General features: G+C 37.7%; 1 protein-coding gene across 1 annotated transcript in view; it reads right to left on the reverse strand.

Moving 5' to 3' along the window:
- The window catches only part of LOC121422386, an 87,856-nt gene that overhangs the window by 49,961 nt on the left and 20,061 nt on the right, over positions 1 to 17,834 (reverse strand). Inside the window, exons 7-15 of the mRNA XM_041617393.1 lie at positions 17,639 to 17,683; positions 16,817 to 16,977; positions 16,244 to 16,411; positions 9,215 to 9,359; positions 8,105 to 8,277; positions 6,339 to 6,476; positions 4,522 to 4,666; positions 2,458 to 2,654; positions 1,430 to 1,597 (exon numbers count right to left, since the gene is read on the reverse strand). Of these exons, the coding sequence (XP_041473327.1) occupies positions 1,430 to 1,597; positions 2,458 to 2,654; positions 4,522 to 4,666; positions 6,339 to 6,476; positions 8,105 to 8,277; positions 9,215 to 9,359; positions 16,244 to 16,411; positions 16,817 to 16,977; positions 17,639 to 17,683 (1,340 nt within the window). The remainder of the gene's footprint in view (positions 1 to 1,429; positions 1,598 to 2,457; positions 2,655 to 4,521; positions 4,667 to 6,338; positions 6,477 to 8,104; positions 8,278 to 9,214; positions 9,360 to 16,243; positions 16,412 to 16,816; positions 16,978 to 17,638; positions 17,684 to 17,834) is intronic.

Genomic DNA, 17,834 nt, shown 5'->3' on the forward strand with positions numbered 1-17,834 from the left:
TCATAAAGCTGTTCTTAAGTTAAGAGCGACTTTAAGAACGACTGGTGATCCTTTCTCACGCGCTAAACCATCGCCGATTCAACATACCACTTACCGCAAGAAAGGATCACCAGTCGTTCTTAAAGTCGCACTTAACTTATGAACAGCTTTATGAAACACCCACCAGAGGTCCGTAACACAAAACTATACAAGCAATGATCGTAGAACATTTGTCTACGATTGATTCCATTGACTACAGTGTACAATCATTCGTGAAAATCAAGCGTACGATCGATCGCTAACCTTTGTGTTATGGGACCCAGGTGGGCATTTCATGAAAGCAATCGGTCAATGCCTTTTCGAAATGTTATAAGTTACTGAAATTCTTGCAACTGATTGGTTGAGGGCAAGTTTATCAATGAATATTACTGACAAGATGCTTTATAAAAAGATCCCCCCTGTGAGCCTTTCACGAAAATGCATTGTCAGAAATCTTCACTTATAATCGACAGCAACCGATGTCATTTCATTTGATTGGACGAAAGCGAAAGTGAAAACTACGAACTGGGCCCAGTTAGTCGTACAAAGAGTTACGATTGATTTGATCAATCACAACTATGGACGGCCAGCAACGTCAACATCTATTATGCATTTTTGTTACTATGATGTATATTCATACATTTACTGATTATTGAACATTCACTGTGTTTCTCTTTGTTTACAAAGGACTTTGTGCAAATTTCGTGGAGAAAAAAATAGGACACTGATGTATTTCCATAGAGTTACGATTGATTGGATCAATCGTAACTCTTTGTAAGACGGAGCCCAGGACGCATCGAGGAATACTCCTTACATGACAAGGATGAATTACTGAATATTCCTCTCATAATCATTCGTGATTTTTCTTGGCATGAAGAATGAAATTAGGAGTCATTGTTATGCAAGGTGGCCACAAATCCTTGAAGAATACAACAAAGACATATTCGCTGAAACAAAGCAGTTATATCAATTTAAACCCATTAAAAAGTGCAAATATTAACACACCAATAAATTGATGTTTAAATCTTTCCCTTTCATGAGGTATATTGCGACTAGAATGCATAAGAAAACAGTTGAATGTAGTTTCTCATCTCATGCCCCCCCCCCCCCCCCGCATTGGAAATGAATATCAGTAATGACCATTTCTTCCGCTTGCCAATTTTTTTTTGGGGGGATAGAAATTTTGGCAAATGTTTGAGGGATTATTTTTTTCCTTTTTTATGACTTATAAAAAAGTCACCAAACAAAAAACAAAGAATTCTGCACCCCTCCGCCAATTCAACATAGCAGTTGCCGGCATTATCACCAAGATTACCAAACAGAATAGAAAAAAGAATCTATATCCCCAACCCGTCGCCCTTTTAATAAAACAGTTGCCGGCATCTAATTTCCGAAATACATAAAGATTTACCATTTCGTTGCCTTCGATGTCCTTGTAGAAGAGCCACGTCTCTGATACGTTGGTACTCTTGATGCTCCAGTAAGCCAAACGGTAGGAGGTTATCCAGTCTAATTCCGATTGCAATCCAGCACCTTGCGTGATTATACCAGTCACAGTGTGTAGTTCGCCAAGGTCCACCTTGTTTAAAAGAGCAGAGCAAAAAATAGATACATTTAGAAGAATTTTCGTGGAGAATTCTGGCCATGATTAATAAAGTAGAATCCATTAGTTCTCAATGTTCGTTACGTTTACCGCATTAAATCTTCTGTACACCTATATAAACAAATCGTAACAGCGTGAAATAAGACGGGGGAAAGAAGGCATTTGTTTTGTCCTGAATTTATAACTTGATTATTCGCTTCTGAGTCTTTCTTGTATAAACTTAGAAAGAAGGAAAATATCCAATACCCTTTATCACAAGCTAAATTCCCCTCAGCCCCGTACTGCAAGCGTTGGTGTGACTAAATGGTAAGAGAGTCTCATAAAATTACAGAAGGGAGAGACCGGGGTGTGGGGGAACCGCGTAGGTCAACGAAAATTGGATTGCTAAACAAGGATTTAAAAATTGATCTGAAAATTTTAGAATAGATTCAAATTTGTAGAGGTGTCGTGGCTCGGCGAATAAGTCTCCGAAATTCGAACTACATGCAGGGTCTCCGGGGTTCAAATCCCACCACAGCACTCGCGTCCTTTGGCAAGGCGTTTATCTACATTTGCCACTCTCCACCAAGGTGTAGGTAATGGATACCCGGTAGGAAGATGTTCCTTGAATGCTCGAGCGCCCGATTAAAATTGCCGTGCTAAAGCCGGGGTAATAGTATGCAGCGCTTAGACACACAAGCGCGATATAAATGTTGCATATTAGTGTTATTATTCTGATGCGATGATATCACCTCTTCTGAGTTGCTTGAAGTTATAGGAATCGGGCCTACGATTATAAGACCTCTAGGATGCCATTTAAAAACTTAGAATGTTATGAATAAAAATATATTGAGTACCTGTAGCCACTCTTCCCTCGCGAGCTGCCCTCTTGCTCCCCAGAATGGCACGGGTTGGCCCGGATGTATCACGCTTAAAAAGGACATCTCCGCGTGCAGCCGTCCGTTATATCCAGGTGATCGGTAGTAGAAGGAACTAGCTTCTATAGCTTCGTTGGGGATTGCAAATGACTCCATTCCAAGTCTTCTGTTACAAACTGATGACAAAGGGCCGTTGCATAAAACTTTTTACTGGAATTTTTTTTCATCCCATGGTAACTACCATGGTGACGCTGCCAAGCAGACAATCAGAAACAAGGATTCCGTGGAAGTCGCCGCACGCTGACAATTGGGACCTTTCGCAATCATCACGGACGCTAGTATTAGGGTCCCCTAACACAAAAGTTAACGCTTAATCATACACTTGATTTTTAAGATTGATTGTGCATTACAGTCAATAGAATCAAACGTAGAAAACTGCTCTACGATCAATGCTAAGCTTTGTGTAATAGGGGGGTTACAGGCCCTACAAATCTGCTTTTCGTGTGCAAAATCCCTTTCCGCGACACCCGTACCGCATACATGCATGTATATTACGACTGATGGCTGGAGATATTCAAAATGCAGGACCTAAAATAGATTTATGACATGGAGAAGAAAGTGGTTTTTCAAACAAATCGAGAACATATTGAGTGAGGAAAAAGTTACTGAATGAAGGCTTAAATATAGATCATTACAGTCCATCGAATCGATATTACATTTAATGTGGATTATTGGTGGATCACTGGCAATTGATTTCATGGATAAGATCAACCTCTCCAGCCGAACATTTCTCATGCGTTGATATGTACACATCATATGCGATACCTTTGAACTCGTTTCCTTTTGTTTCTTTTGTTTCTTTGTTTCTTTTGTTTACTCCTTATACACAAACGATATGCCTCTCGCACACGATGTGAGGGGCATTATGTTTTACATTCCCCAGAAATGGGGATTAGATTCAAATTCCGGGGGGACCACTTCCATTGATGAGTGGATACCAGGCACGACCATGGGGTTTCGAAAAGTACCCTAAACATGCTAAACAAGGGAAGCAATTCTTTTCCAGATTATGAAAATGCATCTCTTAACAAGTATTTGGCTTGTGAAACCCTACAAGTATTGAATATATATCCCTTATTTCAGCATTTTAAACATCGTTTTGACACCCTTATAACGTTACATAGGCCTATATACGTAACGTACCTGCCCACTCTGTCCCCTTTTACGGGTGGTCGCTACTGGTATCCACTAATCAATGGAAGTGGGCCCCCCGGGCGGCCTCTCGAGCTCTAGGAGGAGTCAAATGTGGCTTTGGAAAGTCGTCCTCAATCGGATAAATCGCTGTTACCATAGTAGCAACCAGAATTTTGCACACGAAACGCATATTGAATGTTTCCGTCGCAGATGCGAAACGAAAAAAAAATCTCGTCACACAATTTGCATTGCAGGACTGAGTTTTACGACCATGATGACGGGCCCAAAAAGTCCCTTCCAAAGTCAACGACCGTTGTAAATAAGCGTCCGCGTCCTCAAACGAAAGGTCGGGAATGTCACCATGGTGGTAGGTTTCGTGCAACGGGGACACACATGAAACCGAAAATATTTCATACAATGAGATCTTTTTTTTTAATTGTTAATTCATAAGGTTCGTTCATTCAGTCAGGGGCCCGTTGCAGAAAGTGTTGCAATCAATCATAACTCTAAAAATCATGTGCAACTTGATTTTCAACCAATCAACGGCGCGCATTTGGGACTTGCGATTTATTTTTTGACTTGCGTTTAAACGCAAATTTTTCTGCAACGGACCCAGCCCTATTAAAAAACGAATGCTTTATCTGGTAATTGTTGAGACCTATTCTAGGCTTTATGAAGCTATCACATAGAGAAAAAAAAATCCGGAACTGTTAGGAGAGCAACGGTCCCAAGATCCCCTCTCCTATATGTACATGTATGTCAATGTGTCACATAGGGGTATTTTGTTATCAGGAGAAGTGTCTTTTATTTATAACAAGAAATAAGATGGAAAAATTAATGTTCTCCTACCTCTATTCCTGCATCCGATAAACTCAAGACGGAGACATATTTCATAGTACCACGTGACCGGATGCACTCTTAGAAGATTGGTCACAATTGGTGGATCAAGGTCGTTGCGTACAAGGCCTGTCATATCCACGTTACCCACGAAAACCTTGATGTGATTTTCAAGAGATAATAACAGAAACTAGAAAATCTAGGGCAAGTCTTAGTGCAACATGTGCAAAGAGTTTCAATAGATTCGAGTCAACTTCAAATAGCGATCAATCTAGAATCCAACCTCTTTTCTACAAAAAAGAGTTTCAATAGATTCGAGTCAACTTCAAACAGCGATCGATCTGAAATTTCAACCTCTTTTCTACAAAAAATATATCAACATCAATTAAAGTCTGATTTCATCTATCATTCCTTCCTTCATTCATTCATCGATATCTACCCAGGAAGGTTTATTGAAATATTGCAATATTTTAACCATTCAACATGTTTTATTGATTGTCATGTTCCGTTTTATTCATTAGCCACAAAGCAGGAAAATGGCTTGCTCTGTGGTTTGCGAGAAATCTTGCGGCATAAGCATTCCATACGTGGCAAGAGAACCATCTTACTGATCATTTAAGCTTGGTTAAGTTTGTAGGAATGGACGTAAGATTGCCCATACAATTTTAGGCTAGAGGAAATTCATATAACTTTATAATACGAAGTTTTGTGGGAATGTTTAACGAAGGGTTCATTGTTATTCTATTATCGTTTCACCTTCTATTGACAAGGCTTTTTTATTATCTAGACAGAAGGTAGAAGAAAAAAAAACCTAAATAAAACTTTCTTTTTCTGAAATTACCTAGGTGGATAAAGGGTAATGTTTAGAACTGGCCCCCGTATAATCGTACAACATTTTGCATTTATAACCATTCTGGAAAGAACATACTGTCACACCGTGTGATCACAGTGTGTTCACATAGTAGACTATGTGAACATATTATTCACACTGTTAAAATGCTCAAATTCAACAGTATTTTCACACTGTGGACACTTCGACAGTGTGACTATTCACCGCGTGTTCACATAGTCGATTATGTGGATACGTGATTCACTCTGTTGTAATGCTCAAACTTAACAGTGTGAAGGTGATTTAAAATTGTGTTCAACACTATGAACCCACTGCAGCACACGTTGTGGCACATATTATGGGACATCATGTTCTTTTCAGTAAGGAATGCAAAATATTAAATCTAATCGATTCATGGTCAGTGTTTTGAAGGAATAGCGCGTGCAACATTGATCATAAATTATTATTGTCATTTGGCGATGAACTTGTCTAAATTTGGTTATAAAGCTCTGAACTAGACTGTCATTGCAATAACACTCTAAAAAATGGAATGTTAAATCAACATTTTGAAAGGTTGGAGGAGTGACAACATTTTCTAAATGTTGCATTTACCACTTTAAATGGTTCTACCCAACACTTAAAATGTTGGATTTAGCTTTATACAAAGTTGGATGTAACATTTGGAAAAGGTTGTCACTCCTCCAACCTTTTAAATGTTGATTTAACATTCCATTTTTTAGAGTGAATGTACCAAGATGGAAAATCAACCTTTAAATGGAGGAACATATATATACTTGCATCAAGTCTTCATTTGTTTTAGTAATTAAATACATGAATAAAAGTACACATTTGCCTACTTGTTTCGCTTGAGAATACATTTTCCCTTGGGTCTTCAATGTGATTAGCTACTAATACATCATAATTCTTATTTTCATAGCACGTTAGCAACCACATGACACCAACTGGTCTACCGTAACCAAGGAAAAACTATAATTCTCACCACAAGTGATCCATTATCATGTTGATATGGCTCAATATCTTGGTTATATGAGATGGTGTAGGACTCGACCCATGCTTCCACGTCTAGACAGCCTTGAGTGACCACGCCCTGGACTGACATCTCGTCGTCAAACTTGACCTGATAGAACAGTAATCATATTGTTTTTTTCATCACAAGGAATGAAGACCATATAGACAGGCGAATGGTAGTTTGATGGCGTATGAATCACATAAATCTAATGTTCCGACACTAGGACACTTGGATGACATAGGCTTGTACAAAGATTGACGGTTACACTTCGTAATTCCGACCGGTTTTTTATTCCGAAGGTTCGTAATTCCGAAACACGTAAATTGGCTATACCTCGATGTTCGTTAATCCGAAAACGTAAAAGGGTTCATTAATACGAACATTTGTGGCGTTATTCCGAAGGTTTGTTATTCCGAAAGTTCGATAATCCGAAAACGAAATAAGGTTCGATGCTCCGAAGGTTCGTTAGTCTGAAAACGAAATAAGGTTAGTTAATCATTTAGTTTTTGGACTAATGAACCTTCGGAATTACGAACCTCATTTCTTTTTCGGATTAACGAGCCTTTGGAATATCCGAACCTTCGGAATAACGCACCTTCGGAATATCCGAACCTTCGGAATAACTCAGCTTCGGAATTACGAATGTATGCGAAAATTGACAACCGACGAGTGTTACTGCGAATTAATCCTTCGATTTTTTTTTAGGGACAGGACTTATAAGCGTGTACTTGCACTTGTAGTCATAATAATATTAGGGTTTATGAGTTTAATAAAGAATAATTGAACTTCTGATTTGAACGCATTTCACCAATCCAATGCAATGTTAAAAAAAGCTTACCAAAAAAAAAAAAGAATGAGCACGGATAAATGAGAGGATAAGGAAAGTTTGAATAGTTTCGAGTTGAACTGATAATAGAAGTTTTTATATTTTTATTTTGCTTGATATTGTCATGATATCAATCGTGAATTAAAACTTGTGAGAAATGATAAGTAAATTAAATATAAAAGGTGGACTAAATTAAAAGTGCGGTGTCTAATCTCCAGCAGTCTAACTCTGGTCAAAATTCAAACTTCACCAACGAAAGTCTGAGCCCCGTAGCATAAAGCTTTAGCGATTAATACAGGGGCCCATTTGTATGATTGATTGCATTAGTTCTAAGATATGCCTAGTTTACATTTGCCACGACGTGTCTACGAGCATTACGGGTATCGTAGTTGTCTATGGGCTACGTTTTTTCATGTTTACATTATTCAAGGCCATATCACACGATTTCCTTTGTTGAGCATCGTAGCAGGCCAAAGACAAAGCCATGCATAGGCTTATAGAGATCGTAAGGAAATCGTACGACGTCCCATGCACTAATTACGATTGGTTCACGATTAAAAAAAAAGCATGTTTAAATAACACCACGCTAAATAAAATCATTGACCACGTGATGATCTTAAATCCAAGGATCTTCTTACGGTACCATAAGGAAATCGTACGATTAACAAGATACTATCACACTACGAACATCCTACCATGATCGTATACAAAATTGAACGGGACATGGGCATTATGTTACGGACCCGTTGCAGAAAGAGTTGCAATCAATCGCAACTCTACAAATCACGCGCAACTTGATTTTCAACCAATCAACTGCGCGTATTTGGGACTTGCGATTGATTTTTTGGCTTGCGTTCAAACGCAACTCTTTCTGCAACGGGCCCCCGATCATCATAAACTTCTTGCATACCTGTATCCATTGATCAGTAGAAGATTGTTGCGGGATCCATCCGTATCCGACCTGTCTGTTGTATCCTACCCTCCCAGAGGATGGAGAATGGGATGCCTCGCCATTCCAGGATGATACCTCTATCTGGTTGTCATGGATACCATTGAGGCTAAGTCCCAGCGCCTCATCGCAGTCTAGATATCATGGACATATCAGTAATGATGTATATGATGAATCCAATATTGACATGCAAATATGTTTGTAGTAAATGATAGTTTATTGATCTCATTCACATATATATCCTATATTACACCTCATAAAAATGGGTATGGACAAAATTATTGTACGGTGTATCAGGTTTCGAGACATCTTCTTTTCTTTCATTAAGTATATCAGAGTTACTCGTTAGTTTTCTGCTTGTTCATGATCATTATATGCTATCTGCATTGATTCTGTGTTTTCTTATACCATATTCGTTTATACCTGGGCTAATTGGCTTATTCTCATTATTGTTTTCCCTTTATTTAAAAAAAATCAAGTACGTCACTTTAATTAAATAAAACATACATGATACAATTTCCCTCCTTCTTTTCCCCTCCTTCTCAATTTCCCTATAGCCCTATGTAGTATATTCTTAATTTGTGCTGCAGTCCCTCTAATCGTAGACTCCAAATCGTTCAAGGGTATGGCATGGATAATAACGTTTGTATCGGTCTGGAGTCGGTTGTTTGGTGTGACCGTAGTGTTATCCGGGGGAGGGGGGGGGCAGTCAAATGTATTTGTTTAAATCTAATCTTAAAACCTATATGTTTAATTTGGCCTACAATTGATATTTATCCCTTCTATTTGTCTTCAGCACTTTTAATCTAAATACTTTTCCTTCTTTTTCACCTCTACTTTGCACTAGTGCGCCTAGAGCATTTGATATTCTTATGGATTTGGCGCCATACAAATCATATATTATTATTATTATTATTATTATTATTGCTGTACACATGCGTGACCAAATTATTTCCAAACACCAACTAAACAAGTTTTTCTATTTGTGCAAAATAACCCCTAAACAAGATTTTGTTCTCGCGGGCTTCATTTATATATTTGACTGCCCCCCCCCCGCAGTGTTACCCGTACCATTATCAAGACAGCCAAGAACCTCGACCGAGAGACATATCCCGTTCCGCCATGTTGCAGGGAGTATTCGAAGGCATTTCGTCCGGAGGGGCGATGGAAGAAAGATCGTCGTATTGCACGTCGCTTCAGCATTGGCGAGAAATTCCTGTAGCAAGGGAAAAAAATCCTATTTTATTTATTTATCTATTCATTCATTTTTTAAATTTATTAATTCATTTATTCACTGATTTATTTATATACATATTTATTTACTCATTTATTCATTCATTCATTTATTTATTCATTCATCATTTACTTAACTATTTATTCAATTATTAATCAATTCATTCATTCATGCATTTAACTATATATGTATTTATGTATCTATTTATTTCTCTGATTGATTATTTATTCAATTATTTCGCATATCTAAAAGGGGTAGCCAATCAGACCAAACACCTGTTTTCACTGAATCCCTTTAAAATAAAAGTTAATTAGACAAGCATATATAATCAGAAAGCATCAGAAATTAAGCAATACCAAAACTAAATCAACATATATATATATATATATAGATAACTGTAAAATGTAATGAATTTATATAAAAATGAATATGAATTAACCTTAGGAACACGAAGGAAACATGGTTTTAATGAATGTCTGACAGTTAACAAAATACTATATCTATATCAGACTAATCATAGCAGTGCAAACTGACAGCACGAAGGCTGAAAGAAAGAAAGTAGAGGATTTTTTATTAATTAGTGGTAGACAGTCACAGTGCCCGACTGACAAAAAGGGAACAAAATGATCTTGAATTCCTCTGTAAAATAATTATTTTTAAAGGTCTGTTTTATATAATTCGTTTGATACTTCAAGACCCTGAAATAGCCTAATATAAATCATGATTACTGAAGAGAACAATCAAACTCGTACAATCAAAGGATAATAAATAATACGAAGGACTGAAGAATCTAATGGTTTTACCATGTTTATAAGGTGTGTTCTTATCTATTCTATCCCTGTAACCTGTAATATCATTTGACTATAATGATTCATATGGGGATGAATTAATGCTTCGGAGCTCTAAATATTGCTGTTACAATGTTAATGAAAATGTCAATTGCATCCATGTCATTAGAGTTAGTAATTTGGTAATCTAATCATGAAGCTATTTTCTCACTGGATTGTTGATAGGGAAAATGTGGCCTCTCATCACCATGTAAAGTGAATGTCATCTAAACAAACTTCGAAACAATGTCATAATGCAATGTCAGTAACCACATGGAATTAATAAAGGTAATTTAGCTTACATTTAAAGCAAATGATATAGTCTAATAACGCCGATAGGTTGTTTTCCTCTACATGAGCACTTGATTGGAATCCATAATGAATAACAGTGATTTTTAATTAAACTAAATTCATGCCTTGGACAAAATGATTATGCCTGCCACCTCAGATTAAATTAATGTATCATTTGGTTTTTAGAGATGAAGAGGCCAAATGACGTCTGAGGACCGATGGTTAACACCTTTTTGCTTTTAAAAACACAAAAATATTGATAATAATTTGTGGCATTTTATTATGTCGCCTTCTTGATGATTTTAATAAACCATTTCCGATCCTTATACCGAAAACTACCCAATTTAGTTCGTACCGGTTTATAATCTGCTTCTTAAATTATGTTCTTCCCAACCTATCACCTGAGTTATAGCGTATACATTCGTAATTCCGAAGCTTCGCTATTCCGAAGGCTCAGATATTCCGAAGGTTCGTTAATCCGAACGCGAAATAAGGTTCGTTTTTCCGAAGGTTCGACAATCCGAATAGGAAATGAGGTTCGTTATTCCGAAGGTTCGTTAATCCGAAAACGAAATAAGGATCGTTGTTCCGAAGGTTCGTTTATCCGAAAACGAAATGAGGTTCGTTGTTCATTTCGTTTTCGGACTAACGAACCTTCGGAATTACGAACCTCATTTCATTTTTGGATTAACGAACCTTCGGAATTACGAACCTCATTTCGTTTTCGGACTAACGAACCTTCGGAATTACGAACCTCAATTCGTTTTCGGATTAACGAACCTTCGGAATTACGCCACAAATGTTCGGGTTCTTCTTCTTCTTCTTCTTCTGTGTAGTCTGCTTCCTTCAATCCTGAAGATTCTTGCAGAACTTGGTGAGGTGTGTGTCACAAGGATAAAGTGCATGTGCCAAATATATACATGGTGCAAGTAAAAACAGGTATTGATCTAGCTGTTGTTGCCTTTCGTCAGTTGCAGACGAAAGGCTTCGGTTGATGGTGCTGTCACAACATTTACTGGGAGAGTGTTCCACATCTTGATGGTTCTGGGGAAGAAGGAGCATTGATGTTGTTGGGTCCTTGATTGAGGCATCAGATATCCTTGAGTGTGAACAGCTCTTGTTGATCTGGTACATTTGGTGATGTATGCATCAGAGTTGAATGGGACAAGCTCGTTGTGGATCTTGTAGAACATCACAAGGCGAGAGATTTCCCGTCGTTGTTGAAGGGATGTCCATCCTAGCTCCTGCAGCATCGATGACACACTTGATGTGTTGTGATATCGATTCAGCGTGAATCTAGCTGCTCTGCGTTGGATCATTTCAAGCTTGTAGATGTTCTTGGAGGTTGATGGATCCCAGACAGTAGATGCATATTCCACCAAAGGTCTGACGAGTGATTGGTATGCTGTAGCTTTCAACTTGGGAGAGTTTACTCGCAGGTTTCTTCGTAGGAAGGCAAGGGTGTTGTTAGCCTTTTGACAAACATTGCTGATGTGACTGTTCCACTTCAGGTCTGATGTGATAGTGACACCAAGATACTTTGTTGCTTCTACAGGAGTAAGGATAGCATCTTTGAGTTTATACTGGTGTACAATCCTGTTTCGCTTCCTGGTGACTGTGATGACTTCACACTTATTGGTGTTCAATTCCATCATCCACTTACTGGTCCACTCACATAGTCTGTTGAGGTCTTGTTGTAACTGGTCAGCATCAGCATCTGACTGAACTGTGAGGTAGATGATAGCATCATCAGCAAACAGTCGAACTCTTGACTTGAGTTCATCAGGCAGGTCATTGATGTAGTAGAGAAAGAGACAGGGGCCGAGGACAGAGCCCTGTGGCACGCCTGAAGTTACGTCGACTTGAGATGAACTACGACCATCCAGGAGCACCTGCTGTTTCCTGTTATGAAGAAAGTTAGCAATCCAGCGGTTGTTATGTCCTCTAACTCCATAGAACTCAAGTTTCCGGAGAAGGCGCTGGTGACCGACCTTGTCAAAAGCCTTGCTAAAGTCCAGCACTAAGATGTCTGTCTGCTTTCCACCTTGAAGGTTGTTGGTCAGATCGCTTACCAGTCCTAACAATTGTAGCTCACATGACCTGTGTTGTCTAAAGCCATGCTGAAGAGGGTACAAAATATCCTGGTGGTTTCCATGCTTCATGATGTTACTTGCAAGGATATGCTCCATCAACTTACATGCGATGCAAGTTAGTGAGATGGGTCTGTAGTTGCTTGGTTCCGCTCTATCTCCCTTCTTGTAGACAGGCACTACGTTGGCATTTCTCCAGTCCTCTGGTATCTCCCCGGTGCTATAGGACTTCCTGAAGATATCCCTCAGGGACGGTGCGATAACACCTGATAGCTCCTTGAGTACTCGAGGAGTGATGCCATCAGGACCGGGTGCTTTCCTTGGCTTCAGGTTGTCAAGCAGTTTCTTGATACCATTCGTTGTGATGATGACATCTGGCATGGTTTCATAAGGCGAAGAAGGGGGAAGCAAGTCAGGAGGCACTGGAGTCTCTTCAGTGAATACTGATTGGAATTGATGGTTGAGTGCATTGGCCTTATCAGTGGGGTCAGTAAGCTTCTTTCCAGCTGATTTAAGATGGGAAATTCCTCCACTGTCACTTCGGTTGAACTTAATGAAGCTCCAAAATCGTTTCATGGCCATGAATTGATTGTCTTCATCATCAGATCCATCAAAGATAGACTCAAGATATTTCCAGTATTCTTTCCTGATCTCTGACTGGATGATCTTCTTAAGACTGTTACTATACTCTTCAAGGTTATATGGAAGAAGTCCTCTGGATTTCAAGATGTTTTTACATTTCTTGACAACCCTACTCCTTTTCTTGATGAGCTTTCTAATTCTTGCAGTCACCCAAGGTAGGTTGGCTCTGGGCTTCAACATTGCATGAGGAATGTGTGCCTCTATACCATTCTTGATTCCTGCTTGAAATATGTCCCACAATTCACTAGTGGAGGCTCCCTCGAGCTTGGATGATATTTCATCAGCTACTTTTGACATGCTGTCCTTGAACCCTTCCCAGTCTGCTTTGCTGTAGACTGGAACCTTTCTAGGCATTTGATGTCTTCTTGATGGTTTCATGTCAAAGGTGAGCAGAGGACAGTCATGATCCGATATGCCAGGAAGAACACACACGTTGAAGGCAAGGGTGGGATTGTTGGTGAGGAACAAGTCCAGAGTGTGATGCCGTCTTGTAGGTTCTTCTACGAGTTGGGTAAGGCCATGATCATCCAACATTTCCCCAAACTTATGATGAAGAGCAGGATGGCTGCACGCTTTCACTGTCTGGCTTGTCCAGTCCCAGCCTGGAAGGTTAAAGTCGCCCCCGATGACAACAAGCTGACTTGAATTCAATCTTGACAGTGATTGTTCAAGCGCAAGCAGGCTGGTTTCATCACCTTCGTGTGGTTTGTAGTATGATGCAATATGAAGCGTCCTGGATCCAGCCATCTCAAGCTTGCACCATACAATCTCGCAGTTTGTCTCCAGTTCTTCGACTCTGCTAGAAATCAAATCTTTCTTGGCTGCGATAAAAACACCTCCATGGGCATCGCCTGGTCTGTCCCTCCGATAGATGTCATATTCTCCGATAGATGTCATATCCTCCGATAGATGTCATATCCTCCGATAGATGTCATATTAACAAACCCTTTTTCGTTTTCGAAATAACGAACATCGAGGTATAGGCAATATACGTGTTACGAAATTACGAACCTTCGGAATTACGAAGTGTAACCGAGTTATATTTATGTTACTCCTGAGTTGAGACATATTTTAAAAAGTGTTTGGGAGAACTTGGTTGAACTATTAGGGTACCATCGGTATATCGTAACAATTTATCCCATCGTGTTCATTCTCACTAAAGTGTCTAATGTACAAGAATACCAATAATGTCACTGACTACAAAAAACAGGTAGGGAGGCAAAGGAACTTCTTGGCGATACCCTCGCCCTATTCAAAACCCTATTTGTACAGTGACAGGCAACTGATACACGAGACGTTGAATTTGCATAAGACGATTATATCCATTTCTTTAGGCAGAGGTGGACCAAAGCGAAAAATATCCAGGACCTGAATAAAAAAAACTTAGCGATACGGAATCACAGGCTTTCAAAAAATTATAACGACACGCATGTCGGCAATAATTCACTGACCATATCTTCATAGGAAGTTTTCGCCTTAATAACAACGTACGGAGGATTAAAAAAAACAGAGTTGCAATGAAAATGTCCGTCAAATGACAAAGAACAGATGGAAGATCTTAATGATAAAATAATATATAATGAAATGATAAAATAATATATGATAAATAGATATTTTTTGGTATTTAGCTATATTCAGCCCCTTACGTCATTATTTTCCCATCATTCGATTAACAGATTAAAAAAAGCTATACACAGCAAACTCCAAGACAGATACATTAAATCATGGAAAGACGCTCTCTGCAATGAACAAAGTACCGAATACTCCACCAAACTGCAAACATATAAAACCTTTAAACTAGAATACAAAATGGAAAATTACTTATCACTAGACATAGAAAAGTCACATGTAACTAAATTCACTAAACTCAGAATAAGTAATAGCAATCTTATGATTGAAGAAGGAAGATATAAGAAACTAAAACCAGAAGAAAGAATATGTCCTCTATGCAAGGCCGGTATAGAGGATGAACCTCACTTCCTTGTCACCTGCTCATGTTTAAAAGAGCCCAGGTTAGAACTATACTCTAAATTGAATGAAATATTACCAGATTTCCAAAGCTTAAACAATAATGATAAATTTAAACTAATGATGTCGAATTCCGAAATAGATTTAAACGCAATAATAGTTAAGGGAATAAGTGCAATGTTTGATAAACGTTTGGAGCTCTTGCAACATAATAAGTAATGTATTCATAATAAAAATAATGACAATAATAATAGTGATAATAATAATATAGTGATAATAATAATAACAATAATAATGATAATAATGATAACAATAGCAATAATAATAAATAATAATAATAATATAACTTTTTATAGCGCCTAATACTCAAGGTTTTTAAGTGCTTTACATTGTAATTATTTACCCTTACCTATACCCTTTTATTTTTTTTTTTTTTTCACCTGAATATGGCTAATAGACAAAAGTAGAAAAGTTTGTTATTATTGATCTGCTTATGTTTTAATATTGTTGTTGTCATTATTATTGTTGTTATTATTGTTACCATTCTCCTCAAGCTCCCCTTCTTCCTTTAAATATCACAATGTACTTATTATAATTTGTATTAATTCATTATGATGTAAATATGTATTATTTCAGTAGGTCATGTGACCTAAGACTCCACATACTGTATTATGTTTATGTTTATTATGTATATTATTATGTAAAAAAGTGTGCTATATCCTATTATGTATCATATTAGATATATGCCTATTATGTATTTTTTATGTATGTTTTATTATAATATTATGTGTATCATTTAAATTATTTTGTTTCTGTTTGTGTTTCATTGTATAATTTTGAGAACAATCCAACATGTTTGTGATTATAATCAATAAATTTTGAATTTGAATTTGAATTTGAATTTGCAATATTCCTCGCGATCGAGAAGGGGGGGGGGGTAATGCTGGAACGTTCTTGTCGTGATGGGGGAAATTGGTATCTGAATATAGATTTTAAGGTGCCCATAAGCTTATCACAGAAATGAATAGGTCAAAATAAGACATTTTACCTTAGGGTTGCTCGGGTTATCTTGGTAATCCAAAAGGTTCCACCAGTACTCTTCATCTAAGCTGTAGTCCACTTTAAATGAGTTTACCCAGCATCCTTCACCATTCATCATCTGTTCATTGCCACGGGTGACCAGACCAGTGATAATGACACGCTCGCTGTAACATACCTGTAATAGCATAGTATCGAGAGAATGCCGACATAGTCGGTGATTGATAAATAACAATATTTTGAAGCTCGGAACAAAAGCTGTTATTTTCGAGGCGATTAGGGTGTAGAGCTTTTTACTTAGGCTAGAGAACGATACCGTCTACATTAACATGTCCGAGAAAGTGATGGTTTATTTCATCAAACTAAAAGCTGGAGGTTTGATTTATAAACCACACGATGATTGAACTATAAAAAACAAGGCTTTTTTTCTTTTAAAACAGCTTTTGATTCTAACTCTGGTTATGTAACTGAGAGATTAGGGATAAGCAGAACACGGCCTCAAATCTTTATCTTATCACGTGACTTACTTCGCACTAATCAGACAGGAGTACATTTAGGACGTGCAATATGAAATATTATATACCTGCCACCACTCGTCATTTGCATCATTAAATGGAACCCACACCACGGCGCTTTCCACGTCAGTTTGGTTAGGCGGATAGTTGTCAATATAACTCGATGCAGTGAAGTTTGCACTGATCCTCCCAGTATCCACCAAGATATCAAGAGGAAATGGGCATTCAGCTTTATATAGAAAAACAACAGTTCAAATGATAGATATGGTTTTTCAATTCATGTATTTAACTATCTAATCCCCCCCCAAAAAAAAAATGCGAATGAAAAAACAAAAACACTGTCATGATGGTACCTCCCCCTTGATGGTTTTTAAATCACAAAGGTAGTAGAATGAATCTGTAGAAAATATCAATGTAGGAAATTGTTAGTAAAGCACATTATGTTACTAACTGCCCCCAGTTATGTGGAATAGACTGCCAAATACTATCAGGAATATGAACACTCTTAAGATATTCCATTCAAGTGTCAAATATTACCTATTTTCACAATCATATTAGTGAAGGCCATGTCTTTTCCTCATATGAATGTTATGTTTGATGATTTTAATTGTGATTATTTCCAATGTTTTTTTATTGAATATGTAGCGCCTTGAGTAATGATCCATTAGAAAGTGCGCATTAGAAATACTCATTATTATTATTATTAACTAGAACCTTGAATAATTTTGGTATGTCGAAGGAATTATCATTTATTGATATTCGAGTGGCTTGTAGTTTTTTCTGATGACAAAATGACCCCAACATTGAATACGCATCCCATATATTCAATTTTATTCCACTTTTCATATAATGACAAAGGTTATCAATCAATATGAATTCAAGATTATCACCTGTTGTTGGAAGCTTCGTAAAATCCGGGAGGAATGCGTCGCATACTGTGAAAGAAATCAGATGAGCAGACTATTGCGATAAAATCAGAAAAACAATGCGAAATCTGAAATATCATAATACTTGGGAAGATGTATACCAAGAATCGGTGAAGAATTCTGAAACGTACATAGTATTTGTAACAGACATGCCCCTGCT

This window comes from Lytechinus variegatus, chromosome 10 (assembly GCF_018143015.1).
Source record: "Lytechinus variegatus isolate NC3 chromosome 10, Lvar_3.0, whole genome shotgun sequence".
Taxonomy (NCBI): domain Eukaryota; kingdom Metazoa; phylum Echinodermata; class Echinoidea; order Temnopleuroida; family Toxopneustidae; genus Lytechinus; species Lytechinus variegatus.